This window comes from Mesoplodon mirus, assembly GCF_964341445.2.
Source record: "Mesoplodon mirus genome assembly, chromosome: 5".
Classification (NCBI taxonomy): Eukaryota; Metazoa; Chordata; class Mammalia; order Artiodactyla; family Ziphiidae; genus Mesoplodon; species Mesoplodon mirus.
Window position 1 is genome coordinate 44,057,975 of NC_138980.1, and position 26,265 is coordinate 44,084,239.

General features: G+C 59.0%; 4 protein-coding genes across 15 annotated transcripts; 1 reads left to right on the plus strand and 3 right to left on the minus strand.

Annotated features, from left to right (window-relative positions):
• The first annotated feature begins 199 nt into the window (after positions 1 to 199).
• Positions 200 to 10,901, plus strand: CRLF1 (cytokine receptor like factor 1). Of its 4 annotated transcripts, none has more exons than XM_082622177.1 (9): positions 200 to 443; positions 5,043 to 5,324; positions 5,660 to 5,789; positions 5,957 to 6,126; positions 7,360 to 7,517; positions 7,651 to 7,819; positions 9,727 to 9,914; positions 10,023 to 10,070; positions 10,575 to 10,901. In XM_082622177.1, exons 1-9 carry the CDS (start codon positions 332 to 334, stop codon positions 10,593 to 10,595), a joined length of 1,278 nt encoding a protein of 425 aa, XP_082478303.1. In that variant the 5' UTR covers positions 200 to 331; the 3' UTR covers positions 10,596 to 10,901. The 4 variants fall into 4 exon arrangements, with proteins under 4 accessions (XP_082478303.1, XP_082478304.1, XP_082478305.1 ...); XM_082622178.1 differs by having other exon boundaries at positions 10,028 to 10,070; positions 10,575 to 10,714; XM_082622179.1 differs by lacking the exon at positions 5,043 to 5,324.
• Positions 10,902 to 11,169: 268 nt separating this feature from the next.
• REX1BD (required for excision 1-B domain containing) lies at positions 11,170 to 15,035 on the minus strand. Of its 8 annotated transcripts, XR_014294160.1 has the most exons (6): positions 13,764 to 15,035; positions 13,587 to 13,669; positions 13,077 to 13,368; positions 12,504 to 12,590; positions 12,020 to 12,096; positions 11,379 to 11,395 (listed from the first exon to the last, which is right to left on the minus strand). XR_014294160.1 is itself a non-coding variant. In XM_082622233.1 (5 exons), the coding sequence occupies exons 1-5, from the start codon at positions 13,863 to 13,865 to the stop codon at positions 11,323 to 11,325; spliced, it is 528 nt and encodes a 175-aa protein (XP_082478359.1). In that variant the 5' UTR covers positions 13,866 to 15,035; the 3' UTR covers positions 11,170 to 11,322. The 8 variants fall into 8 exon arrangements, 6 of the variants coding, with proteins under 6 accessions (XP_082478359.1, XP_082478355.1, XP_082478358.1 ...); XR_014294159.1 differs by lacking the exon at positions 12,504 to 12,590 and having other exon boundaries at positions 11,170 to 11,395; positions 11,947 to 12,096; XM_082622233.1 differs by lacking the exon at positions 12,504 to 12,590 and having other exon boundaries at positions 11,170 to 11,395; positions 13,077 to 13,281; positions 13,776 to 15,035.
• A 155-nt stretch (positions 15,036 to 15,190) lies between these two features.
• UBA52 (ubiquitin A-52 residue ribosomal protein fusion product 1) lies at positions 15,191 to 17,732 on the minus strand. Of its 2 annotated transcripts, none has more exons than XM_082622243.1 (5): positions 17,619 to 17,732; positions 16,581 to 16,691; positions 16,227 to 16,313; positions 15,474 to 15,576; positions 15,191 to 15,388 (listed from the first exon to the last, which is right to left on the minus strand). In XM_082622243.1, the coding sequence occupies exons 2-5, from the start codon at positions 16,681 to 16,683 to the stop codon at positions 15,295 to 15,297; spliced, it is 387 nt and encodes a 128-aa protein (XP_082478369.1). In that variant the 5' UTR covers positions 16,684 to 16,691; positions 17,619 to 17,732; the 3' UTR covers positions 15,191 to 15,294. The 2 variants fall into 2 exon arrangements, with proteins under 2 accessions (XP_082478369.1, XP_082478370.1); XM_082622244.1 differs by having other exon boundaries at positions 16,581 to 16,694; positions 17,619 to 17,692.
• A 990-nt stretch (positions 17,733 to 18,722) lies between these two features.
• Positions 18,723 to 26,158, minus strand: KXD1 (KxDL motif containing 1). The gene is made up of 5 exons (XM_082622235.1): positions 26,054 to 26,158; positions 23,171 to 23,292; positions 21,975 to 22,127; positions 20,511 to 20,557; positions 18,723 to 19,703 (listed from the first exon to the last, which is right to left on the minus strand). The coding sequence occupies exons 2-5, from the start codon at positions 23,269 to 23,271 to the stop codon at positions 19,474 to 19,476; spliced, it is 531 nt and encodes a 176-aa protein (XP_082478361.1). The 5' UTR covers positions 23,272 to 23,292; positions 26,054 to 26,158; the 3' UTR covers positions 18,723 to 19,473.
• Between the last annotated feature and the right edge of the window lie 107 nt (positions 26,159 to 26,265).

Here is a 26,265-nt window from a genome sequence, read left to right on the forward strand (position 1 = left end):
TTTGGGGCCGCGGGAAAGGGCGCGTGAGGTGCGCGGCGGGGCGGAGGCCGGACGGGTGGGGCCCGCGGTGCCCGCGGGCTGGCGGGCGGCGGGGAGGCCGGTGCGGGGCCCGGAGCTCGCCCCCCCCCGGGGGCCGGGCCGGGGGCGGGGCCGGGCGGGGCCAGCGGCGCATTAGCGCCTTGTCAATTCGGTTGCTCAGACTTGCTCTGGCCTCCGCGCCCGCGCCCAGCGACGTGCGGGCTACTTGGCCCGCGCCCCGCCTGCGCCCCGAGTCCCTCGCCGCCGCCGCTGCAGCCGCCGCCCGCCGCGCGCCCCCGGCAGCGCCGGCCCCATGCCCGCCGGCCGCCCGGGCCCCGCCGCCCAATCCGCGCGGCGGCCGCCGCCGCTGCTGCCCCTACTGCTGCTCTGCGTCCTCGGGGCGCCGCAAGCGGGATCAGGAGCCGGTGAGTAGCCGGCGCCGTGCTCCCCTCTTCCCGCCTGGGCCGAGAGCGTGCGCCCCGGGGGCAACCGCGGGGGGAGGGGGCGCGGGCGCCACCTGGACGGCCCGGGAACAAAGGAAGGCGCCCCCGGCGCGGCCCTCGGGGCATCCTCACCTGTGGGGCGCACAGCGCCGAAGTCCCCTGGCCCGAGGGTCCGGCTTCCGCTGCCGAGGCCTTTTTACCTGGGCTGTCCTCTGGAGGACGCCCGAGTCGGCCCAGGGTGGTCGAGGGGCCGCGGCCTGGGACCCTCTGCACTCCAGGACGCGGTGGGCGCACACGACAGCGTCTGCTGACTCGGAGACGCGGAGACCGCGGGTCACCGCTCTTGGGCGGCGGCGCACGCGGTAGGCGCGCTGGGTGCCGGCCCTGAGCGGGGCCCCCCCGGGTGGAGGGATGAGCCCCGTGAGGAAGGCGGGGCGGGAGGGGGCCGCTCTGGCCGCCTGGCGCGCGGCCCGGGGTCCCCGGGGACGCGCCTCTCCGCGGGCCGGCGCCGCCGCCCTCCCCCTGCGGGACCCCGAGCGCGGGGGTCCATGGAGTCCTCGCCACTGGCGGCGCTCAGAACTGTTCCCGGCCACGCTGCGCCGGGCTAGGAGACTCTAGGGAGAGAAATCTTTGTGAGAGAGTGGGTGAGAGTGAGAGGGAGCGGAACCCAGCGAGTCCGGGCACCGCAGGCCCAGCCGTTGGTGGGGGAGCAGCCACCGGGAGCCCACAGCCCCCGCAGGCCGAGACCCCCGCCCTGCTGGGAGCGCCTGGCCTCCGGTACTCTCCGGTCCCCCACCCAATGCACACCCCCGCCAGGACACGGTCTCCACATCCAGACCCGCTCTGGGACACACCCAGAGACACACAAAGACTCACACTGGCTTGTGGCCCGTCACCCTCGCCCTCAGATGTGCGCACACTGCATCCCAGATGCACATTCGCACACCATCGGGGCGCACACACACATTCCATCCCTGACACACACACATTCATGGTCACACTCTTTTCGAGGGAGAGGCAACACGGCACACACGCAGGCACAACCTGCCCTGGATGTTCGCAGTCACTCCACGCACCCCATCCAGGCACACAAGTCGACCCGGGTGGGCAAACACTGCACCCGAGGTGGACCTACACTGCACAGAGCTGTTTGCAGGCTCCCTGCGGTGCTCCTTCAGAAAGAGCAGGGTCCGGTGTCCTGGAGGCACTTGCTGAAAGCCTAACATGTCCAAGGCTCTTGGGCAGGTGAGGGGCTTCCCCAGGCCCTCCTGGGGTTCCTGACAGCTCTGCCAGGCAGTGGGCAACACCTGTGAATGCCACCTTTAGTGGCAGGCTTTGTTTCCCAGCCAGCAGAGCGGCAGGCAAAGGTGGTGGTGGTAGAAGGATTGTTGTGCGTGTGTTTTTTCCTTTAAGGGGGAAGAAATTAAAGATTCTCACACCTCAGCAATATGTTTCTACTTACGGTGTGGTGTGTCTTAGCACCTGACCAGCAGGCGGGTGGGTCATAAAGCGTCTGCAGGTACCAGCGGGACAGGAGATGGGGACCCCCATGGGGACCCCGGGTAGAGGCCACCCTCCTGCCTTGCTTGCAGAGAGTCTCACACTTTTCCCTTTTAAAACACATGGTGTTCCTTTTTAATAACGGCAGTGGCTCCAGATTGGGAAGGGGGAGAGAAAAAACTTTTAAAGGCCCCAGCTCTGAGGGAAAGGCGGGGAGGAAGGGAGCAGGGGAGCGGGGCTGTCCAAAAGCCTAGCCCAGGGATCTGCTTAAGGGAGCCTTCTAGGAAGCCCCCCAAACGAGGCCAAGGGCCCTCCCAACCTCAGTGAGCTGTCCCCAGCTGCTTTGCCTGGGCTGGAATGTGTGCATCCTGGTCCCAAATGCCTTGGCCCATTGTTTGGGGAGGCCTGGAGGGAGCGCACCAGCCAGCCAGGACCCCAGAGCTGGGAGGGGCCCTAATCCCAACAGTTCCTAGGCACTGCAGTGTTCTGGGCCCTCTGGACATGGTGAGCTCATCTCATTCATCTCCCCAGCAGGTAGAACGTATTTTCCTCCCATTTTACGGAGGAGGAAACTGAGAACAGGGGAGGAGAAGCCAGTTGCCCAGGTGCCCCAGCCAAGATGGGCACCCACGTCCCAGGAGGAGAAGTCCTCCCTGTGACATTTCCTGCTGGAGCTTGGGGTGGGTGACTGGCCTGTCCAGGCCCGCCTGGCCTTGCCCTCTTGCCCTGTCCCCCGCCCAGCCCTGGGAGGGCAGCTGCAGCTGCTGGCAGGCAGGCCACACCAGCCCAGGCCAGGCTGGTGTGGCAGAGGGGCAGTGCCACAGCCAGCCAGGACCCCCCTGAGAGCCCCCTTCCTGGCCTGGCCGTGGGGGTGAGTGGGGGACAGGAGGGCCGTGACCCACCCCTGGAGGTTTGAGAATGGGCCTGGGGTCCGGGCAGGCCTGGCCATGCCTCCCACCCTGCTGGGGGAGCCCAGGCAGGAAGCGGTGGGTGGGCCGGGGCAGAGACGCTGGCACGCCCGAGTTCATGCTGAAGGAATTCCGAATTAGCGGGCGGCTGGCTGCCTGGGACCTCCGGGGCGGCCCCCTGGCCCCCCGCCCCCCAGCCGCCCCCGCCTCCTCGGCTCTGGCCGGCACAGCCGGCTCCTTCGCACGGACGCTGAGACCTCCGGCGAGCCCTGGGCCAAGCCCCAAACGCAACTGCGATCCCAGGCTCCAGCAAGACATGGCCCTCAAGCCAAGTTTGCCCCGGAAAATCGTCAGGGCTGGCCCCAGGAACTGTGTCCACCCCATCTCGCCCATTTGGGGCAGTGAGAGCCAGCACAGGGCAGCCGCTGGCATTTAGGGGCCTCCCAGGGGAACCAGGATCACCCTGTCCTTGGCTGCCAGGGAAGCTGGGCTGCCCCTGCCTCTCTGCCCCCCTGCAGTCCCTGCTTACAGCTGCCCAGTGATCCTTTTAAAATATAAATCCCTCCCTTGCTCAGAACCCTGGAATAACTCCTCCCTGCAGGTCTGGCCCCCTGCTAACCTCCCAGACCTCATTTCCTACCACCCCTGCCCCCCAGTATCTTTGCACTTGCCGCTCCCACTGCCTGGACACTCTCTTCTGTATGTTTTCATGGCTACTTCTTTCACTTTATTCACAGCTCAAATGCCACCTCCCCAGACAGGCCTCTTGGGCCATTTAGCTGCCACCACTGATTCGTGCTTTATTTTCTCCCTTACTTGTTCTCCTAGACATTTATTTGTTCTTTTTCCTACTGCTCCCTTGGATTCAAGGCCCAAAGGGGCATGAATTTGGGGTATCTTGGTCACCATTGTGCCCTCAGGTCCTGGCACACTGTAGGTGCTCCTTGAATGAATGAATGAACAAATGAGTGAATGAGTCCTCATTACCACTCTTGGTGGAGGGAGAGGCCCCTTCCCAAAGTCTCAGAGAAGTAAAAGAACTGGCTTAACCTCCAGAGTGAGCTGGGGGCATTCGAACACAGCTCAGCCTGGCTTAAAGATCCCACAGGGTTGTCCTTAAGACAATATTTTCACTCTTCTCAAACAATCTCATGTGGCTGATACCATGATGCCCACTTCCCAGGTGCGGAGACTGAGACTCAGAGGGGCATCAGGGGCTTGAACTGTGCATCCCCATCCCCTCTTCTGTGCCTTGGTTTCCCCTTGGATAAAAACAGGTCTCTCTTAAGTTCTAATCTTTGGACTAGAAGGCTTCTCCTGTGGAAGGCAGGAGGAAAGGCATCAACCACGGCATCCCAGAGGCCCCTGTGCCCAGCACCCAATTCACACACAACCCAGTTTAGGAAGTCACTTTCCATCTGATCTTCCCAATGGCCCTGAGGACTGTGAGTTTTCTTGTTCCCATTTTGCAGATTAGGAAAACTGAATCGAGGGAAAGCAGGATGACGGCAAGTCCCTTTGGATGGGGGTGGGGAGCCTAGAGCTTGCCACAGTCACTCTCAGTTCCAGTGCCAGCGCAGAGACTGACAAATATAGGTTTAAATAGTGTGCCCTTCTTCTATTTGGTGACCTTAGGCAAAGGACTCGATCTCTCAGAGCCTTGTTTTTTTTCATCCATAAAATGAGCAGGATTCTAGTAGGGGTCAGGGCACCCCTTTTTAGAAGTGCCTTCCTCCCCACAGAGACACATGTGTGAGGTTCTGGGGGTAGAAGAGAACGAACACACAGTCTGTTACTTCTAATTGTCAAAAATAAAATGAAAAAAAAAAAGCAGAGTGTAGTGGTTGTCAGAAGTATGTGCAAAGCAAGAGGTACTTGGATCTGAGTGAGGTTTGTAACCACTCAGAAAGCCCTGAACAAGTCAGTGAGGAAGTGGTTTGGGAGGACCTGAGTTGTGGAATCAGACAGTCCTGGGGCTGAATCTTGGCTTTTGCCACCAACCTTGGGTTTGTCACTTGACCTAATAGAGCCTCAGTTTCCTTCTCTGTAAAATGGGGACGATCATATAAAGCTCCTTTGCAGGACTACCGTGAGTCTTGGAGGATCTAGGATGGTGGGGGATGCTCAGGGCAGCTCCATCCCAGGCCTGACGGGTGCTCCTCTCTGACCCCAGACACGGCTGTGATCAGTCCCCAGGACCCCACGCTCCTCATCGGCTCCTCCCTGCAGGCCACGTGCTCAGTGCACGGGGACCCACCAGGGGCCACCGCCGAGGGCCTCTACTGGACCCTCAACGGGCACCGCCTGCCCCCTGAGCTGTCCCGAATGCTCAACGCCTCCACTCTAGCCCTTGCCCTGGCCAACCTCAACGGATCCAGGCAGCAGTCGGGGGACAACCTCGTGTGCCACGCCCGTGACGGCAGCATCCTAGCCGGCTCCTGCCTCTATGTTGGCCGTAAGTGGGCCCCCAGGACACCTAGGGGTAGCTCTTGGGGGCAACATCTCCCTCTGGAGAGGAGCATGAATCATGGGCCCTCTGGTCTGGGGCTGAACAATGGGTATACTGGCATAAGTTGAGAGGTACAGGCCGCTAGGGTGGGAATGAGAGCCTGGAGACCACCCCCCCACAAGACCATCCTCAAGAGAGCTATGCAGGTGGTCCTGCCAACATCTGCTCTGTCCATCCTCCTTCCGCTCCAAGATGGGGGCCCCAGCTGGCAGCCAGCAACTCCCCCTTCCACCTGTCCACGGCCGGTCCAGACCCTCAGCCCCTGAACCCCCCTTCCCCAGTGCCCCCAGAGAAACCCTTCAACATCAGCTGCTGGTCCAAGAACATGAAGGACCTGACATGCCGCTGGACGCCGGGGGCCCACGGGGAAACCTTCCTCCACACCAACTACTCCCTCAAGTACAAGCTGAGGTTGGTGGTGGCCCTCGGGTGACATGTGTTCCAGTCTGGCTGTGTGGCCTTGGCCAAGCCTTCCCTCTCGGAGTGCTGGTGTCCTTTCTGCACTCCGGGGCTGCTGGGGGGAGGTTTGGGGGCCCAAAGGGACCCTCACATGTCCTCCTCCCCTCCTGCCCCTGCAGGTGGTATGGGCAGGACAACACATGTGAGGAATACCACACGGTCGGACCTCACTCTTGCCACATCCCCAAGGACCTGGCTCTCTTCACACCCTATGAGATCTGGGTGGAGGCCACCAACAGGCTGGGCTCGGCCCGCTCTGATGTGCTGACACTGGACATCCTGGATGTAGGTGAGCCCTGCCCCCCCGCCAAAGCCAGCCTGGCCCACCTGGGATCCACCCCCTCCCCCTCGGCCCCCACCAGCCCAGCCAAGCTGCAGCTCAGCTGAGGTCTGCGCTGCTGGTTGGGATGGGGAGAAGCTAGGCATCCACCCGTCCGTCTCCAGCCCCCTGAAGCAGCCAGGATACCCCTACTCTGTGGAGAACACCTGGCCTGGCTGCCTCCCCCTCGGCAGCCCAGGTGTGCTGAGGGGGGCCCCCCGGGGAGCTGGGAGGGGGGGCGCCCAGGTCTGGAGGCGCCCCAGGAAGCAGCAGCCTGTAGCTGGGGGGGGGCGTGCAGGCGGGAGGCAGGAAATGGATGATCTGCGAGCAGAATTGGGCCTAATCTAATTACGGTGTTTCTCAGCCCCAAGCAGGCCTGTGCCTTAACCCTTTCGGCCCCTCACCAAGGCCTCAGGGGAAGAAGCCAGCCCTCCCTGCTGCCCAAAGGGCTCCCAGAAGGTTCCTCAGAAGTGTTGCAGTGACTCCCTCCTCCTGCTTCCCACTTTGCTTCCTTAAGTCCTGAAGCTGCAGTGGGCACGTTCTAAGCCTCAGTTGTCCCTTTGCACCGAGCAAAGCCGTCACGTTGAGGACCTTTGTGAAGTTGGAAAGAGCAGGAGGTGGGCAGTGGCGGGGTTGGGGGAACTTCCCAGGAGTCTGGCAACCCGAGGGCTCCCTGGTCTCCTGGGCATAATAATAATAATATCGGGCTTCCCTGGTGGTGCGGTGGTTGGGAGTCCGCCTGCCGATGCAGGGGACACGGGTTCGTGCCCCGGTCCGGGAAGATCCCACATGCCGCGGAGCGGCTGGGCCCGTGAGCCATGGCCGCTGAGCCTGCGCGTCTGGAGCCTGTGCTCCGCACCGGGAGAGGCCACAACAGTGAGAGGCCCGTGTACCCACCCCCCCCTCAAAAAAAATAATATCATCATCCAGGCAGTGTCTGCTTTTTACATAGTTCCCTGAAGGTAGGATTATGTTTCTCCTGTCACAGATAATAATGGTGATAACAGCTAACATTAATTGAGTGCTTCTAGGTGCTGAGTGTTTCCTGAATATTATCTAATGTAATCCACCCGTCCTGAAGGGGGGAGAGGGGAGAACGGAGGCAGGTGCCATCTAAGCCATGTTCCCTGGTATTTGGACCCAGACAGGGGCCAGCCAGGTCCAAAGAGAGCCCGGTGACTAAGCCCCACCCCACCCCCCTAGTGACCACCGACCCCCCGCCAGAAGTGCACGTGAGCCGCGTAGGGGGCCTGGAGGACCAGCTGAGCGTGCGCTGGGTTTCACCGCCTGCCCTCAAGGACTTCCTCTTCCAAGCCAAGTACCAGATCCGCTACCGAGTGGAGGACAGCGTGGATTGGAAGGTGCCCGCACCCACCCCCAGTTCCGCTCCTCCCTCCTCCTCTCCCCCCTCCCCACCCCAAGCTGCCCCCGCCTCTGACCCTTCCCTTGCCGCCCAGGTGGTGGACGACCTCTGACCCTGCCCTTTCTGCCCAGGTGGTGGACGATGTGAGCAACCAGACCTCCTGCCGCCTGGCAGGCCTTAAGCCAGGCACCGTCTACTTTGTGCAAGTGCGCTGCAACCCCTTTGGCATCTATGGCTCCAAGAAGGCAGGGATATGGAGCGAATGGAGCCACCCCACGGCTGCCTCCACCCCCCGAAGTGGTGAGCACCCCAACAGGGCTGGGTGGTCCTGGGACCAGCCCCAAACCAGGCTGGGGCCTCTGTTTCCTTGTTCCCTTCAAGAGAGCAGAGGTCTCAAACTCTTGGCCCCAGGGGCCAATTGTGGCCCTTGGATCTATTTTCTTGGCCTGTCATTTGGAAAAAAAAGTTTGACCTACTGGCAGACTTTTAAAAACAATAAGTTTGAACACAAATATCCTAGATTCCCTAGAAAAATTGTCTAGAAAATGTAATAGGACACAACCAGAGTTACTCCACAGCCCCCATCAGCAGAGGCTGTCCCTTAAGTCAGGGCCCTTACTCTTTCAGTTGCACCATCCCCACCTGGCCTGTTTCACCCACATGTACCCCTTCCCCAGCCCCTAAGGGCAAGTGAGTTTGAGACCCCTACTTCTAAGACGATGGGCTGCCAACTCTCCCTATGACCGGCTTTGATTTCCCCTTCTGTTAAAGGTAGCGGGATGGCATGATCAGGGGCTGGGTCTGATTCCCTTTGTGGTCGGGGGTTTATCTAAGCCCATGGACCTCCCTTCTCTCCTTTGTGAAATGGTATGAAATCTTATTTGGTTTGTCCGGCCTCAGCTTCCCTATCTGGAAAGTGGGGATGATAATCATGCCTGCCTCAGGCTATTGTGAGGGTTAGATGAGAGATAACCCATGGAAAGTGCTCTCATGGTGGGTGCCACTCAAGCGTTTGCAAGTAATAGTTACTGAGACTCCCATCCCCTGCTCCCCCAGTGGTTTCACCTAAGGGAGGGCCCCTTTTCTGAGATGAGGACACCAAGGCCCCAAGGTCACACAGGGATCTGAACTCAGTTCCCTTGAAATCCTGGCTCATGCTCCTGGGATGATGGGGAAACTAAGGCCCAGTGAGGATCCCAGAGTCAGGGAGTGGCAGAGCAGGGCTCCAGCCAGTCCCCCAGCCCCCGTCCCGGGCCCCTCCAGGTTCGGCGGTGGGCGGGAACTAGCACAGCTGGGAGGGGCCTGAGCCTTGGCCCCTGCTCGTGCCCAGCACCTGTGATTCTTGCACGTGAGCCAGCAGGCGGCTGTGTCCGCTGGGGAGGCTGGGGAGGCCAGGGGAAGCCGGCAGGGGCGGTGGGGGCCGGGGCTGTGCCAGGGCCTGTCAGCGGGTCCCCGGCGTTATTTATGATGTGAGGCCGATGTCCTTATCCGCCGGCCTGCTCAGGGCTGGCTGCGGCCAGTGACTGGACCGACAGGCCGGCCTCCCACCTGGCCCTCCTGGCCCACTCCCCATCCAACGGGTTGTACTCTCAGGCCTGTCCTGGGGGCTTGCCCCTCCCCCTCGGAGCCACCTCGAATTCTCTGTCTCCCTTCATCTCTCTGTCACTCACTCTCTCTCCCTGTTTCTATCTTTCTGCCTTTCTTGGTTTCTGCGTCCCTACACCCCCAGTGTCTCTGTCCCTCCCTGCTCTGGCTCTCCATCTCTCGACCCTCTGCATCTCCTTGGCTGTCTCTCATTGCTTTCGCTCTCCCTCTATCTGTCTCTCCTTGCCTCCATCGCTCAGTCTCTGTCTCTCTCTCTCCAGCTCTTTCTCATCAGCGTCTCTCTCTTCCTTCCTCTGCCCCCTGCTCTGTCTGCTTCTCATCCCTTTGGCCCTGGCCTCTCTCCTCCTCCCGCCCCCTTCCACTCACACCTGGCTCAGGCCACGGGAATCGGGTTCCTAGAGGGGATGTGGAGGAGGAGCCCCTTCCTTCCCCTGCCCCCTATCTCCTTGGGGGCGCAGCTGGGCTGCAGTGCTGGGCTGGGCCGTGGGGAGGACCGGGTCCCGTAGAAACAGGGAGGGAGGTGCCCTAAGGGAACATCCCTCTCCTGCCCGCGCGCGCCCTCTGCCGGGCGCGCTCTGACGCTGTCTCTCCGCCCCTATTAGAGCGCCCGGGCCCGGGCGGCGGGACGTGCGAGCCGCGGGGCGGCGAGCCGAGCTCGGGGCCGGTGAGGCGCGAGCTCAAGCAGTTTCTGGGCTGGCTCAAGAAGCACGCGTACTGCTCGAACCTCAGCTTCCGCCTCTATGACCAGTGGCGAGCCTGGATGCAGAAGTCACATAAGACCCGCAACCAGGTAGGAAGGAGGGACGCCCGGGCGAGAGGTGGAGGGGTGGGGCCAGGGGGGTAAACGGGCTGGGGAGGTAGGTCCTCACCCCTCAGACACTGCCTCCTTCCTTCCAAGCACAGGACGAGGGGATCCTGTCCTCGGGCAGACGGGGCGCGGCGAGAGGTAAGGGGGGCCCAGGTGGGTGGGCAGGCAGGGAGACAAGGGACCCTCCTGATGGCCGTAGGCCACGGGCCCTCCACCCTCAGCCCTAGTTACTGAGGTGCAATCCCTTCCTCCATCTCTTATCAGCATTTACGTTAACACCTACTGTGTGCCTGCCCCTGTAGCCCTTAGTCTAGTAAGAGCGTCCAGATCCCTTTAAAATGTCCAGAGGGGAATGTCATCCTCAGGGATGAATGCACATAGCCACCCGGTAGCATTATATGAGCGCCTACTGCATACCGGCCCTGTGCCAAGCACATTACCTGCAGGACACTCCATGGGATAGATAGATATTACTTTTCAGATGGGGAAACCGGTGCCTAGAGAGGGGCAATAGCCTACCCAAGGTCACCCAGCTGAAAGTGGTGGGACCAGGACCTGAACTGGGGCCTCCTCATTTGCTCTGTGGTCCTGGCCCGCCCCCCCCAGGCTCCTTGCTAAGCCTGGCTTCCCCTCTGCCTGCAGGTCCTGCCAGATAAGCTCTAGAGGCTGGGGCTGCCCTCCCTGCTGCATGGAGACCCAGGGGCCACCCCCAGACTGGGGGCCACCTCTGTACCCTCACCTCAGGGTGCCCCAGCCCTCTCGGCAGCAGCTGGGGCGAGCACTCTGAGCTCCGAGGGCCACAACAGCTCTGGCCTCCACGTGAGGTGCACCCCAGTGGGGGGAATGTGTGTGAGGGGGGCTGAGCTTCCCAGAACGCCTGCCAGGGCTGGGGGTGAAAAAGGGTCATTACTCCCCCCTACCCAGGACCACTCCAAAGAGTCTTTTTAAATAAACAAACTATTTAGGTGCCCTGATTGTGAAGGTGAGTTTGGGGCTAGAGTGGCCTAGGGTGGGGACTGACGAGGAATCCTGATGACCCGTTGGGATGGGAATCTTGACCTCCCAGAATTTCTGACTTTCTCCATGATCTGAAATATCTGGTTCCAAACTCCTTGGAGAGTGTGATTCAAAACACCAGGGTTTTTACACTCATGGAGTGGGGGAATCTTGCACCCGCCATCCCTGGCTTTGTGGGATCCCACCCCAGCACAGAGAGACAGTGGAGCAGCTGCAGACGAAAGGTTCTTTAGGTTCTTTATTATGAGAGGTGAGGCGAACTTGAAGAGGGTCAGTGGTCCGGTGGGGCATGACCCCAGCCAGCTGGCAGTCAGGGCAGAGCGCTGCATGCCCCATTTCCCATCTCCTTTGGCTTGTCCCTGGGGAGCCACCATCACTCGGCAGATTCTGCATCAAACCTGAGATCCTGGAGAACATCGCTGATCGCTTCCATGGTTTTAATTACCCTACAAGAGTGGATGGGAACTATAAATAAAACCCAGATGGGGCAAATTAGCCGCCGCTGCGCAGCTCCGAAGGGGCTGTAGCCAGCCGCAGGCTCTCCTGCCTGCCGCCAAACCTCCAGGCAGCACTAGCAGCCAGAAGGACCATTTAGGTGCCTGGGAGGATGGGTGGTCCCACGGGTCCCGAGTGGCAAGAGAAAAGGCCATCTTGGGTGGGTGTGTGCCATCAGGAAGGTGTGCAGGGTGACGGTGGCACATGTCTAGTGGGTGTGCACATGTGTGCGCTTGGGGGGCCAAAGGCAGGAGTGTGCAGGCGTGTGCCTGGTGGGGCCTGGGCGACCATGTCCAAGCTCGGAGTCGAGCCATGTGAGCAGGATTGGTGTGTATGAGGTGCACAGCTGTGTCCTGGGAATGCACAGCGAGTCTGGTGTGAAACTGCACAGCCTGTGCGCTGGGGGAGTGTGTAGTACATCTAGGAGTCACCAAGTGAGTACTCTGGCGTGCACACCCTAAGGGTCGTGTGCAGATCTGCCCTTGCCAGCCCTGGGGCGCACCTGGCTGGGGGTGGGTGCCCAAGGGTGCATGTGCAAATCTAGCATGGTCAGCCCACTGGGAGGCGGTGCTCACTTCATCTTCAGCCGGTGCATCTGCAGGTTGTCCTGCCCAGTCAGCTCTGGTGTCCCCATCAGCTGCAGCAGGGCCACCTGGTTGGGGAATAGGCAGCAAGGAGGATGTCACAACTGGCAGAGGCCACGCCCTGCCCTCCCACATAGTAGGGAGGAAGAGACACTGAAGCACCAGGAAAGGCAGCGCAAGGGTGGGGCCACAGCAGGCGGGAGTCTCAAGGGTCGATACTTAGCGCAGGAGGAATCTAGGATTAGGTTTAGGGGGGCTCCTGAGGAGAGGGGCCGAGTGGGCGGGCCCTAGAATCAGTGCAGAGCGCAACATGGGCATGGCCTCACGTAGGCGGGGAAGGGGAACAGTGGTGAAATCTCAGCCAGGGATAGGTGGGCGGGGGCGGGGGTGGGTGGGTTGTGAGGGTTGTGAAGTAGGCGGAGTCTCAGGGACCAGCCAGGGAGTTACAATCCCAGGGTGGAAGTAGGCCAAAAACCTAGACTGGGATTGGGTCTCTACAGCAGCGTGGCCTGGGAATCCCAGCGTAGAGTGTGATGTGGGCGTGGCTTCGCGTGGAGCTGACCTGGGAATGGTAGTGTATCTTGGTCAGGACTGCCTGTAGAGGCAGAGTAGCCTGGGCCTTGGATCCCTAGCGGGAGGAACAGGCCCAGAACCTAGGCTGGGATCGAGGGTGTACCCGGAAGGGGACCTGGCCTGGAAATCCAAGGCCCCCAATCAGCAGGGGGTTGAGTACCTGGCCTGGGGCATTGGGACAAGCCAGGGCGGGTAGGAGCATTGTAGGGGCGGGGTCTGGGATAGGGTGGGCGTGTCCTGGGACTAAAGATCTGGGTGAAAAGTGGGGGCGGACAGGAGGGGGTTAACCCTGAGACTCTCCAGTGAACTCTTAGTGGATGACTGAGGTGGGGCAGGAAGAGCGGGTGCTGGGGCGCCAGGGGCGGGGTTCAAGGGGACGGAATCTGGCCCCTCCCCCAAGGGGTACACAGTGGGCCAAGGCCCGAGAGACAAGCCGTGGAGTAGGGGGATACATGGCCGGGGGGCGGGACCTCACCGTGGCCAGGCGCGTCTCCTCCAGCTGCTGCAGCCTGCGCACGTGGCTCGCAAGCAGCGGCTGCGCTCGGGGTCCGGCTAGCTCGGCCTCCACCGCCAGCACCTCCCGCGAGGCGGCGGCGAAGGCCTGGGTCACCTCGTGTACTGTGCTCCGGTAGCGCGGAAAGTCGTAGGGCGGGCCGCTGCTCAGGTACTGTCGGTGGCCTCTGCGGCAGGCGGGGATCCTGAGGCTACGGCCCCGGCTCTCAGGCCCTGCACCCGCATCGACCACCTGAAAGCCCTCCAAGTGTCCCCTAAACCCCAGAGTGTGGAGGACGTTCTGACTCCCGCAGGGTAACCCAAGACGGGCCCACCCCTGCGCACGCGGAAGGGAGCGATCTGGTCTCCCCGCAAATCCCGCCCCACCTCTGACACCGCGGCCCCGTGGGGACCCAGTTCCTCCCCCAAGGCACGTCCATCCCCGGAGCGGGCTGGGGGGCTGACACCTCCCCTCCCCTACGCGCTCACTTACTCATCCAGCCGGCGGAAGGCCTGCGCGCGCTCAGCCTGCAACTGGTGGATGCGCTGCACAAGCGCCCGTATCGCGGCATCTTTCTACGGGGCGAGGGGCACGGCTAGGGTATGAAGCCGGCGCCCCCGTGCCTGCACCGCCCGCCCCGCGCCTGTCCCCGCTCGGGCTCGAGCTCACCCAGGGCCACACCAGCTGCTCGCGCTCCGGGGTTCCAGTGGCTTCCACATCACCGGACACCGCGGGGACAGCGGACTCCGTCGCGGCCTCAGTGATGATCATGACTGCGCAGCTCTGGTCCCGCCCGGGAGCAGGTTGCTCCGCTGCGCCTGGCGCCCCCTGCAGGCCCGGAGGCCTCTGGAGCCAGCTTGTGGCGGCCAGCTAACCTGGAGACCCCGGGGGAAGAATGGGGAGCGAAGACTGGGGGCCTGACACCCTCCGCCCACCCGCAACCCTGTGCTTGTTCCCGACCAGCGCCTGCCTTAACGTTTTCGACCTTAAATGTACGGCTCTGTATACAGCAAGGCTGTCCTTCAGCTTGTTTCTATGCAGCTATGTCAAAACCCGACTTCACTTCCTCACATCCCATCCCCACTAAGATAAAGAAAATTGAATCCAGTAAGTGATAGCCATCATCTAATGCCACGAGGTTGTGACAAGAGTGAGATTTGAACGTAGGTTCTGACACTGGAGAATTCAAGTCACTGGCACCCACAGGTTCTGTGTGAACTGCTCTGAAGGTGGGGGGGCTGTGCAAAAGGCCCTGAGGTGGGAGTCTGGTGCAGGGCTGAGGTCAGGGGTGGGGGGTGGGAGGGTTCCTATTAAGTACAGAGAAGGCCTGGGAGCTGGACATACACTGCCTAGTTTGAGCTTCAGGAAGCTTCCTCCTCCAGGAGTGGACACAGGGTAGACCAGAAAGATGGTGGTGGCCTGGCCTTAGGGAGGAGGGGGCAACTGACAAAAATGAAACCCAACTGAGGCCTGAAGTGACAGCCTTTAGCTGGCACTCCAGGTCTCAGCTGTTCTCAGGCATTCAGCTGTTCTCAGGCATCACTGTCTAGGCCTGCGTTGTCACCTACAGGAAGCCCCAGTCACCCCAAGACAAATAGAAGCATGGCCTTGTCAGGGCACTACAAGCCCTCACCTGACAGACATCAGTCTTGGATGGGACCCAGGAGCTCCTAAAGGTCAGTCAAAATTGAGAACAGGTATTTTACACTAGGTGGGGTGTTCCTTCCTACCCCGCCATCCACCTACATCTGAACACCTCCAGGCCCCAGATGTGAGGGTTGTTAATGTGCCTGACCAGGTCCCACCAGTCCCTAGGCTGAGGTCTTTATTCCCATATTACAGATGACAAAATCCAGATGGGTGGGCTCACTAGGCTATGTGGCAGAGGGCCAGGAGTGAGACTTGCCTGTGCTATGGTTATGACAACTTTAGACATGAAGGGCAGAGACCATGGCCCACTTTACAGGTAAGACAACTGGAACCCAGGACAGAGGACCCCCAAGAGCTATGAAGAACTCAGTGACAGGAAGTCCCTCAGGGAGATGCCCGCACCTCAGCCACCTCCCCATTGGACAGACCAACCACGTGGACACCAGTTACTGCTTCAGTCAACGAAAGGGAAACTTTACTGAGGCCCCAGGGCCATGGGGCTTAGGCAGGAGGCCACCCTGCGGGCAAAGAAGAAGCCGGTGGAGGGATCTTATTTGACCTTCTTCTTGGGGCGCAGGTTGTTGGTGTGGCCGCACTTCTTCTTGCGGCAGTTGACAGCACGGGGGTGCAGGCGAGCGTAACACCTGTGCGAGGACACGAGCGAGTGGTGAGGGCACATCCCGACCCCCACCAGGGCCAGCCCACACCCCCAATCTGAAGAGTACACACTTGCGGCAGATCATCTTGTCGCAGTTGTATTTCTGAGCGAGCTGGCGAAGGGAAGGCTCAATGATGCCACCTCGCAGACGAAGCACCAAGTGCAGGGTGGACTCTATAGGAAACGAAGGGCAGAGAGAGACAGTGACTGAGCCTAGGCTCACCACCTCAGTCCCACAGGTGCAGGGCAGCCTCCAGTGCCCTGCAGACCAGAGCTTCTCACGTGTGGCAGGGACACATCGGAATCCGTTGGGCGTTCTATGTGTAGATGGACACACCAGCCCAGCCCACCCCACAGAACCTCCACCTTGTCATTTCCCACCAGTCCTCGGGGAGTCTGAGACTAATATAAATATACATCAACAGTGGTGTCCACCTGGGTTTCCCCAAAGGCAAGGCAATTTCTAAGTGGTGCGAGGACGACCTTTTATTTTCCTAGGTAAGACATTTAAACCTTTTGCTGCAAAAAGTGGTGCCGATTTTCTTTAGTTATCACACTGAGAAACACAAACACAAGAATTAAAGAAAAAAAGTGAATAAGAACATGAGAAACCATCGCCATTTGGAAATCCTGGTGGAGATCTTGAGATGCTTTCCAGCGATGGAAACAGTACCTTACAAAGCAATACTCCCTAGCCCTATGTGATCCTCACCTTAAGAACAATCCTCCTCTACAGCCCCCTCCCAGTGCTGAAGAGGTTGTCAGGGCCCCATCCTGGGTCCTAGGCCTCACTGAGGTACTGTCTAGCCACCCCACCCCTGTACCTTTCTGGATATTATAGTCTGACAGAGTGCGGCCATCCTCCAGCTGTTTGCCCGCGAAAATCAGACGCTGCTGGTCAGGTGGAATGCCTAAGAAGAGAGCACTTCAGTTACTAAAGCTCTGGCAAGAATACTACCGGCAGATCTCCCCTCCCTCCACAGGGCTGTGCCAGGATCACCCCCAAACTGTCAAAAGGGAAAATGAGGTAGAGAGGACAAGCTGCCTTCCCAAGATCACACAGGGGAAGCACTGGCATGGCTGAGATCTGTCCAAAGCACCCATTCCACACAGGACAGCACATCCCCAGGGCTGAAGGGACCCCATTTTGCGGAGCACACAGCCCCAACCCAACTCACCCTCCTTGTCTTGGATTTTAGCTTTGACATTCTCAATGGTGTCACTGGGCTCGACCTCTAGAGTGATGGTCTTGCCCGTCAAGGTCTTCACAAAGATCTGCATCTCTGCGTCTGCTGGCGAGAGAGGGGGGAGAATGGCCGGATGGAATGGTGAGCACTGAAGGTCTGAGCAGCCCGAGCTCACAGGCTGGCCAGCCTTAGTTCCTGCCAGCCCTGTTCCAGCATCGACTTCAAATGCAGGCCCGCCCCAGAGCCTGTTTCCTTCCACCCTCCAAGCCAGCAGCTTCGTCGTTGAAGATGGAACGAAAAGTACAGGTCTACGGCACCACCTTGCCAAGAACGGTCTGGAGGTCCCATCCTTCCTCTCCTCCACCAGCCCCCGCTCTTCCTGCAGCCGGGGTGGGAATCCCATCTTAGTAGCATCCCCCCCACACGCTTTCCTCCCTACAGTCCCTTCTCCTAATTGCAAGCACAGACACCCAAAACTTTGGCTTCCTTCTGGGTTACGCCCTAATCCTCAGACCACATTTCCTGCCTTTGATCCAATCCATAAGTAACAACTGCCAACCACGTGCCTGATACTTGTTTACACAGGTATTTCTGTTTTTTCACTTTCCAAGTCTAGAAAATGGCTGCTACTACCAGACTCTCCTTACAGATTTAGAAAAGGAGACGGGTAGAGACCCAGCTCAAAGGCTTAATATTTTTAAATGGACTGACAGAGTGTGCGCCACGAGACAAAGTTACAGTTAATACTCCTCCCCATTAAATCGGATCTGCCCCGAAGGACACATCCTCGCCCCAAAGCCTCGTCAGATAGCTGGGACCGGCGGAGCGGGCAGGGTCCTCTTCCAAAGGCCGGCTTCCCTCCCGGGGCCCAACTCGGGCTCGGAACCCGGCCCAGGGTGCCTTGCTAAGCCGCCCCACAGGGCCTAGCTCACCTAGACGGATTCCAGGCCGCCCCCTCCGCTGCCTGGCCCCCCGCAGGCTACCGCCCAACCCTGCCCAGGGCCAACCCGCAAGTCCGCCATCACCGACCTGCTCCGTTGTCTCGTTGAAGAGAAAGAGGGCCGTTGAACCGGAAACCGCCGATTCGCCGCCGAGGGCGCCTGCGCACCGAGCACGCTGCGCGTCTGCGTCACAATCCGCGCCGCGCCCCGCCCTCGGCCCCGCCCCCCCTGTTGGGTGTGGGCGCACGAAGCCGCGGCGCCTGTGGGCGACCGGTGCCCACCTGCCTCGGGGTGTGAGCTCCGCCCGTCGGGTCACGTACGATAATGCCGCACCTTTCCTGGTGTTTCTGCCTGCTGTTTCCAGGCCCCCTGAAGACTGCCCGCACGTAGCGGGTGCTCCGGAAATATTTCAACAGAGTAGGGGAAACTGTTTTGTGCTAAAGTGGAGGCATTAAGCAGAGGGTCTGCGGGTCCAAGACGCAAGGGTCGAGGCAGGAGGCGGCGTAAGGGCCGAACGTGTTGGAGCCACTGGAGGCCGGCCGCTGTGCACAGATGGATTAAAGGGCGGGTCCGTACAGGAGCACGGAGAGCAGGTGGGGCTGGTGCATTCACCCAAGGAAATGGGGTGGGACCCAGGGTCTGTTTAGGATATAAGACGGAGAAGACTCAAGGATGGCTAAAAAGTGCTGGGCGCCGGAAAGCGGTGAGAACTGAGAAGTTACCTGTGGGTTTGGCAGCGTACCTTATTTCCTTGAACACTTCCCGGCGCCCCCTATGGACCAGGCAAAAGCAGACACTCTGAAGTCTGGGAAGAGGCCTTTAATAACGTAATTTCTAAGTGCTCCAAAGATGAGGGGACTCTGTGAGAGTGTCTGATGGGGAATGAGACCCTAGCTCCTTGAGGAGCCCACCTTAGGGCTGAGATTTGGAGAAGGAGTTACTCACGGAGGTAAAGGAATAATGTTGTGGGCAGTGGGAACAGCACATTTGAAGGCCTGGTTGGTGATAGGAAGTGGGGTTATTATGGTTGCCACCACTGGAGACTCCCACTCAAAGGAGAGCAGCCCACTTCTTTCCAGCTCAATGGTGCCTGGCTGTCCATAACCATCCTGTCCCACATCCAGCACTTGCCCCCATTCTGGACTGCTGGGCCCAAGGATGGAAGGAAGCCACTGCTAGGTGCACCCTTCCCTTTTTAGTAACAGAGTCTTTTTATTGATAACTTCCCAACAGCATCTGTAAACATCGGGTACAAAAATATTCTGCTTAACTCTGTTCTCCAAGGTGGCTCGGCTTGCTCCATGGAGGCCCCAGGAGAAGCCTGCTGGGCCCTCAGGGTCCACACCTCTGGTCCGAGAAACAGGGCCTAACCAGGCTCGGTGCTGAGTGGATGGCTAATCTCTGCCTTGAGGCTTCTACAACTGTCTCAGAAACCTCCTTGAGATGACTGGAGAAAGTATTCAATACTGTCATTGGAGGAAGGGGCAAGGAGACCAGAATGAGTAGGCACAGGAGTGGGCTGGGGTGAACTCAGACATGACAGTGCTTGGCCACCTTGAGGAGGTCCTGACCAGGGTGCTGGGGCAGAGGACATCTGGCTCTGGTCTCTGGAAACCTTTAGGTGTTGCTCAGAGCAGACCTCAGGCCTGGCTCTGGAAAAGCTCCCTTGCGCCCAACCCGACTCCAGCTGGACTGGTCATCCCCTGGCCTGGCAGAGGGGTCTACAGAAGAGAGACGTTCTCAGTGAGGAAGGAGGGGGAATGATAGATCCCCAGGAATTCCATACCCCAGGGAAGGAGCCTTGTCCCCCAGTGAGCCCCAAATGACAGAGTAGGGTGGCAAAGCTGACTGTCTCAAGGCAGGGTTACCCACTGCCACCTCAGACATCTGGGCAGTGGCACCGCTGCTGCCCTGAGACCCCTCCGAGCTCCTGGGAGTTAGGGCTACTCGCCCGGCGTCTCCTCGTCATCTGTATGGCTGTGGCCATTGATGGCAGGGGAGCCGGGCCGGACGTGGGACAGGTCCTCGAAGCCGGGGCTGAGGGAGGGTGAGACTGTGTCGGGGCTGGTGTCACATGAGCCTGTGCTCTGTTCCGAGGTGGCAATGGTTGTTGTGGTACTGGGCGGGATGGGGTCTTCATCCTCGTCTTCCAGGAGGGACGCCTCCGGGATGTCTGGAGGAAGGAGGCCCAGGAGTTGGCTTAGTCACCATGCCAGGCACTGTGATGAGGGATTAACTGGGCCCGGGACCCCTGACAGCTACCCCCACCCCATGGGACATAACTTGGTTCATTTTACAGATGAGGAAACTGAGGCCCAAGCAGGTGAGAGGCCTCTCTTTAAGGTGAGGTAAGGTAAAGACTCAGGTTCTCTGGGGTTAGGCCTACGCGGGCCCTGGGGGCAAGTCTGAGCCTGGCTCTGCCCTCTTGACTGTGTCACCTGGGCCAGGCCCCTCACCTGCCCATGTCTCGGCTCCCTGCTCTATAAACTGGGAATGACAGCATTGCCTTTATGCCTGTGGTGGTCAGCGGCCCTGGAGTTGGGGAGCTGTTGGCCCATTTTGCAGACTGGGTAAACTGAAGCTCAGCATGGGGGATGCTGTGCTTCCTCTGACACGTCACTGCCCCTCTGGGCACAGTCCCCACCTCATAGGTGGTTGTGGGTAACAGCCTGGCTCGTAGGGGTACGTGACATTCACTGGGCTAAGGACTGACTGTCATCATTCTTGTCCACATACCCTCGTGTGACCTCCCCCAAGGGAGGAGACTCTCATCCCAACACCTGCTCCGCAGGTTGCCAAGAAGATCAGGCCAGCACTCCCGCCCCTGCCCCAGGTCTTACTGGACCCACTGCCCACTAGGGCCCGGGCTTGGTGTCAGCCCTTGAGGTGACCTTCCAGAAGCCAGCCCTGGGCTGAGGGCCCTGGCATCCAAGGGCACAGAGCCCAGAAACGGGATGTAGGAGCTCTGGGTGACACTTACGGCTGAAGGCCTCCGGGTGCTGCCTGGCCAGCTTCCCTTTCAGTGTCCTGCAGGGGAAGGGAAGGCACACAGGGCTGAACCCGCAGAGTGTGCAGGCTGGGCCCGGTGCAGGCCAGGAACCTCCCCCTCACTGCTTGTCATACTCTGCTCCAGGGCTGGAGGTAGGACTGGGCGCTCAGCCAGCAGACCTCCCACCCCCAGGACGGATGGCAGCTACCCAGCTGTCACCCAACTTCTGCGTGTCCTTGGTGCTGGCTCTGCGTGCTGGCTGGGCCCTCTACCCCTGTAATGCCTCATGTCTAAACCTCTTCTACCAGGACAACCTTCCAGGAAGCTTCCCTTCCCCTTGCCTCAACAGGCACTCCTCTGGGTGACTTGTCCCAGCCTGTCTCTCCATCCCCAGGGTGAGGATGTCTGTGGGGGCCAGGAGTGCTGACTATCCACATCCCAATCACCGAACACTGGCACTCACTAAACTGAACTTCACAGAGAAGCACCTGCTTCCCTTTTTAACCTGCTGGTTTTTCCTTTTTACCTGAAGTAAGGCAGTTCTGTTTACAAAGAATTACAAAAGGCTCTTCAGAGCAGTCTCTCACCCTTGACTATGGCCAGCCAGCACTGTCCCCCCCAAACCCCCCCCCCGAAGTACCACTGCTGCTGCATCCCTGCCTGGGTGGACACACTTATCTCCTTCCTGACTGACACAGATACACACAAAAGGTGTCAACCCTTGTGGTTCCTACTCTACTCCCACCCCTGCAACACCACACGTGGGCAACCAGCCTGGTGAGATGCCCCAGAAAAGATACGCTTTGATAAAGGATTTATCCGGCCTGTCTTGTGATTTCTGCACAGAGCATGCTCCAAGGAAACATGTTGCCCTCAATCTGTGGCACCTGCTCTGCCAGCAGATGTGGCTGCCCCCGGAAAAGAAGAAGCGGCACCGTCAGCCAGAAATACAGCTGTAGTACCAGCTTGTTCCAGGCCTGGGCGCCCCAGCGGCAGTTGTTAATGGCAGCAGTGGTGATAGGAGCTCCGGGGGCTGTGTCAAGCATTCTATGTGGCTGGGGACTTGGACATCGTCTTTCTCTGTCCTCGTGGAAACCAGCTTGAGAAGGACCCACAAAACCTGGCAATCTCACTTTCCTCTTGGGAGAAGTCCTGGGTGGAGGCCAAGGGGGACACGAGGCTAGCCTTTCACTGTCTGCTCCTGCCTGCCTTTTGCATTATGGGTCTGGCACTATGTTGCATTTTCAAAAAAGGAATAAAATTTAAATTCAGAAACTCCAAGATTTTCAGATCTTCTCCAATACTAAGTGTGCAATAAAGCCTCGTAAAACAAGCTGAATCTCCCCACCGCCCTGCTACGTGGAGAGGACGGCCCTCATTGAAAAGAGGAGGAACCCTCTTTTCAGGCTTAGAGGCTCAGAGCAGGAGGCAGAGACTGGAGGGCCAAGCACCCACCTGATCCTGCGGAAGATGCTGTCCAGGTCCCGTTTCATCTCCACCAGGGTCCTTGTGTGGTGCAGAAAGCGCTCGCTCATCTGCTGCAGGCGGGCACTTGACAGGTTGTTGAAGTTGAGCAGCATCTCGTTCGTCTTCTCAAAGCGGTCCAGCCTGGTGGCGGAAAAAGGGCACCAACTCCTCTGCTCAGCCTCCAGGTCCCTGCCAACTGATCCTGCTAGGCCCTTTCCTGCTCCATGACCTTTGCGTAGACCATTCCCTTGACTTGTGGAGTCCTACCTGGTGTTTGAGCCAGCTAGCAAACTCCTATTCAACTTTCAAAACCCTACTCAAAAATCCTACTCAAGTGTACCCTTCTCATGTAGCCTTAACCCTCTCCCTCAAGTAGACTCTTTGACACTCTGACTCCCCTAGCCCCAGCTTCTTTCTCTGGCCCAGCCCTGACACCCCGAGGCCAGGAAGGTTCAAGTCTGATTTTGTCTCCCCTCGGTCTGGGAGTTCCCCGGGGTCAGGTCTGAATCTGAACTAAAGACCTAGGAGGGAGATGGGTATTGCTGAGACCCAGACATATCCAGCACCCCTGTCACAGGGCAAGAAAGGTAAGGTATCAGGTCTGTGCTGTGCTGTAAATGGAAGGAAGAGCCTTTGGCTTAAAGACACAAAAATAAAGCCCCAAGAGACCATGTTTCCCCCCAAAGGTTGTGTCAGCCCTTCTTCCCCACAGAGCAGGCCGGAATTAGGGTGAGGCTATGGTGGCCACAGTGCCAAGCCCCAAAGAGGGCAAAGGCCATTGACAGCCCTTCCAAGTGACCCTGGGTGCTCTGCAGAGACAGCCTAGGCTCTGAGAGAATAGGTTCCCAACAGGAAGTGAGCCGACTGGCTCCCTTAAATCCCCCAGCAGTTCCTTCCTTATCCCCCCCACAAGTCTCCCCACCCCAGGCCTCGGGAAAGGAGCCGCTGTGGTCCCCGCCAAACTGTCCGCAGCTGCGAAACTGTCCCAGAGCCCTGCTTCCTGTGCCAAGGCCTCGCCTCCAGACCAGGAAGGAATTTACTTTGGAGCCAGCCAGCAGATTTGCTCATTTCCTTCATTTTATCACCAGTGTGGGCCCAGGGTAGAGGCGGGCAGGGCAAGAATGCTGGCCAGCAAGTGGATTCCTTCCCACACCGGGGGCCGAGGGCCCTTGGCTTCCACTCACATGTTCTTCTGGGCCAGGATGATGGCGTTGACGTCGTCCGCATTCACCATGCTCAGGATGCGGCTACAGAAGACCCTCGAGGCCGAGTCCGGGGGGTCCATCTCTTCCTCCTCCTCCGCTGCCTGAAACAGGCAGGAAGAAAGTGTTTTCAGTCTGCATCAGGAAGTGGGGGGAGGTGGGATGGAGAGGAGGGGCTGGGAACCCCACAGGCCACCTGTCCGTAAGTGGGTCATGCCACCTGAGCCTCAGCTTTGTCATGCCAGGAACTCGGGGGTGTTTCGAGAACCACAGGAGTTCCTATTTATAACTTGCACCCAAGCACATCACAATCCCATCACCCCTCCCACCTCCACACCCGCCCCTCTCCATGTGCCCAAAGCTACAGGCACCTTCCTCCTGCATAGATCTGCCCCCCTCCTCCTGGCTGCCCCCTCAAATCATCACCCCCTCCAATGCCTTTTCTCCCAAGAGGTCTATGATGACTACCCCTATTCTGGTCACTCATCACTTCACCTTTTTTTAGTTGCTCCACTGTCTCATCTCTTCCTGAAATTATCTTAGTTATCAGTTAACCCTTTTGCCTGTCACCCCCACAGCAATATTAGCTCCAATAGAACAGAGGCGTGTGTACTTTCTTGCTCGCTGCTCTGTCTCCAGAGCCCAGCCCAGAACCTTGTTCACAGAAAGGAATTGCCCGAGAATTTAGTTTGATGAAGGCAAACAGAACCTTTCAAACTCAGCTCTGAAGCTAGACTTATATCAGCAAGTTAAAGCCAAGAATTTCAGGCACTGGCAGCCAGGCTGTGGGCCCCAGCAACCCAGATGGCTCTGTGGCTCTTGGCTCCCAGCTTCCCTGGCACACAGATGCCATCCCAGCAGGTGGGGAGTTCCTGGACCATGCTAGGGCAGGAGGGACCACAGCTTCAGCACTGACCCTCCTAAGGGGGTTCAGGAAAAACCCAGAATCCTGACATAGCTTGGCTCTGAGGTCTGCACATTTAATGGCCGACAGAAAGGCCCACTTGCAATTGGTTAAGATTCACACACAGGATCAGGAAGGGCCTTCAGAGCCCACTTAACTACCCTCCTCTTTATTGAGCACCTACTGTATACTAAACAAGACACCAATTTCAAACACTGGCAACTGTTACCATCCTTATTTATATATGAGAAAATTGAGGCTCAAAGACTGAGGAACTAGGCCGTTGTCACACAGCCAGTGAACATGGGTCACAACTCAAACGCCCACAGACCACAGGATCCACAAATGTGTGACTCTGACGTTCAGTAGCTACCTGTGACAGGACAGCTGCTTCTTACAGCACCTGGTCCTGCCAGACTTCTGATTGTCTCCAGAAATAAACCTGAAATATGGATTTCTTTTTCCTGTGAAATCGCCTCATTTACAAATGTTAGCAACTAATATTTTTCTTACCCCAACACCATAGAGGCCAAGAATACGTATCTATTTGTGCCCAGAATCTGGCTATCAGTTTGCAGCCATTACGTGCCTTCTGGAGATAAACTGCCACACCTGATGAAATCCACCCCCTCCCCAATCACCATGTTTGAGCTCCTTCTATGTACCAGGCATGGACACCCACACCCTCCACATTTCCAAAGAAGATCATGTATAAAGAGGACACTTGGGGGGCTTCCCTGGTGGCGCAGAGGTTGAGAGTCCACCTGCCGATGCAGGGGACATGGGTTCGTGCCCCGGTCCGGGAGGATCCCACATGCCGCGGAGCGGCTGGGCCCATGAGCCATGGCCTCTGGGCCTGCGCGTCCGGAGCCTGTGCTCCGCGTACCGCAAAAAAAAAAAGGACACTTGGGCTCTCAAAGGACAGAATGTGGTGGGAAGCCCACAGCTAGAGCCTGGCAGGTGCAGGATTTGGACCTGTGGGAAATGGTTCTGCTACAAAGATGGGCTCTTTCCTGTCTCTGGCTCCCAGATGTGAGGGCTGAGGGATTCAAGGCACACTGCCCCACCAGCTGCCTCTCACAGGAAGCCTTCCCTGACTAACTGCTAATCTGGCCCACATACAGAGTGGAAATGACCCAGCATGGGCTCTGATCCCTGCTCCAAATATATTTATGGGGGACACACGCAGAGAGGGAGGCTGTGTGACCTTGGGAGAGTCACCTCACTTCCTAGATCCGTTTTCTCACCCAGAAAATAGGTATAACAAAGAGTCAGAATCTCACAATGCTGTCTGTGGGGACTAAAACCAATAGTGATAAGAGGTGCTGGGCTCGGAGCAGTCAGTTTCTCCAAGTGGAGTGTGAAGAAATCCTAGGACAGGGCCGGGGAATCAGTATTCTAATGAGGGCCTCCCTAGTGCTTCCAAGAATACAGAACAAACACTTATACAGCACTTCATTTAATACCCAGTCTCCCCTACAAGGGCATCTCCGAGGGCACCTAAGACTCCCATGGGTGGGCTCAGGTCACACACCAATGCGGAGAGGCGCCGCAACTCCACCCAAGTCATTTAACAGAATTTAATTTGGCTGCCCAAGCTCAACAAAACCCGCGAGGCGGGGCGGGGCTCACAAATCCCCTCATGCCCCGCCCCTGTGAAGCGGGAAACTGAGGCCCAAGCAGGTCAACGCCCGATTCCGGGAGACACGGCACAGCCTGAACACAGGCGGCCCCAACTCCCGCGCCTCGGATCCAGACTCGACCCATGGCGCCGCCCGCGCGTCCACCGCGCAGACGGGGAAACTGAGGCCTGTGCGCAGGAGGGGTGCCCAGATGTTGCCAGCGGCGCGCCCCACCCCGCTACAACCCGAGGACCGCGCCCGACCCGGCCCGGCTCCCCAGAGGCCCCTGCGACCCCAGGCCCACCCCGAACTCGGCCCCGGCGTCGGTGGCAGCAGCACCTGCACATCTGGCGGCCTTGCTCGCGCTTCCGGGATGGCGCCCGCGCCGCCGCGACGTCACCACGCACCATGCGTGCGAGAGCGCGTGGCGGCGACGTGCCCTGGGCTGACTTGCGTGCGTGGAGGCGCGGCAAGAACGGGTGGAGCTTAGACGCAGCTTCTATTTGCGGGTGCATCACAACAAATAGCCAATCAAGCAGTCCCTCTCGCGC

What these genes read in the sequence shown, in the direction of transcription:
- CRLF1 (XM_082622177.1), top strand. Translation starts at nt 332, where the DNA reads ATGCCCGCCGGCCGCCCGGGCCCCGCCGCCCAATCCGCGCGGCGGCCG. An exon ending in GCAAGCGGGATCAGGAGCCG is followed by an intron (nt 444 to 5,042) that starts GTGAGTAGCCGG and finishes CTCTGACCCCAG; the next exon opens with ACACGGCTGTGATCAGTCCC. An exon ending in CACATAAGACCCGCAACCAG is followed by an intron (nt 9,915 to 10,022) that starts GTAGGAAGGAGG and finishes CTTCCTTCCAAG; the next exon opens with CACAGGACGAGGGGATCCTG.
- REX1BD (XM_082622228.1), bottom strand. Translation starts at nt 13,865, where the DNA reads ATGATCATCACTGAGGCCGCGACGGAGTCCGCTGTCCCCGCGGTGTCC. An exon ending in GCCTTCCGCCGGCTGGATGA is followed by an intron (nt 13,369 to 13,586) that starts GTAAGTGAGCGC and finishes TCTGGGGTTTAG; the next exon opens with GGGACACTTGGAGGGCTTTC. An exon ending in ATGCACCGGCTGAAGATGAA is followed by an intron (nt 11,396 to 12,019) that starts GTGAGCACCGCC and finishes CCACTCTTGTAG; the next exon opens with GGTAATTAAAACCATGGAAG.
- KXD1 (XM_082622235.1), bottom strand. Translation starts at nt 23,271, where the DNA reads ATGGACCCCCCGGACTCGGCCTCGAGGGTCTTCTGTAGCCGCATCCTG. An exon ending in ATCCTGGCCCAGAAGAACAT is followed by an intron (nt 22,128 to 23,170) that starts GTGAGTGGAAGC and finishes TTCCGCCACCAG; the next exon opens with GCTGGACCGCTTTGAGAAGA. An exon ending in GCACCCGGAGGCCTTCAGCC is followed by an intron (nt 19,704 to 20,510) that starts GTAAGTGTCACC and finishes TCCTTCCTCCAG; the next exon opens with ACATCCCGGAGGCGTCCCTC.
- UBA52 (XM_082622243.1), bottom strand. Translation starts at nt 16,683, where the DNA reads ATGCAGATCTTTGTGAAGACCTTGACGGGCAAGACCATCACTCTAGAG. An exon ending in TAAAATCCAAGACAAGGAGG is followed by an intron (nt 16,314 to 16,580) that starts GTGAGTTGGGTT and finishes CTCTCTTCTTAG; the next exon opens with GCATTCCACCTGACCAGCAG. An exon ending in GACAAGATGATCTGCCGCAA is followed by an intron (nt 15,389 to 15,473) that starts GTGTGTACTCTT and finishes GTCCTCGCACAG; the next exon opens with GTGTTACGCTCGCCTGCACC.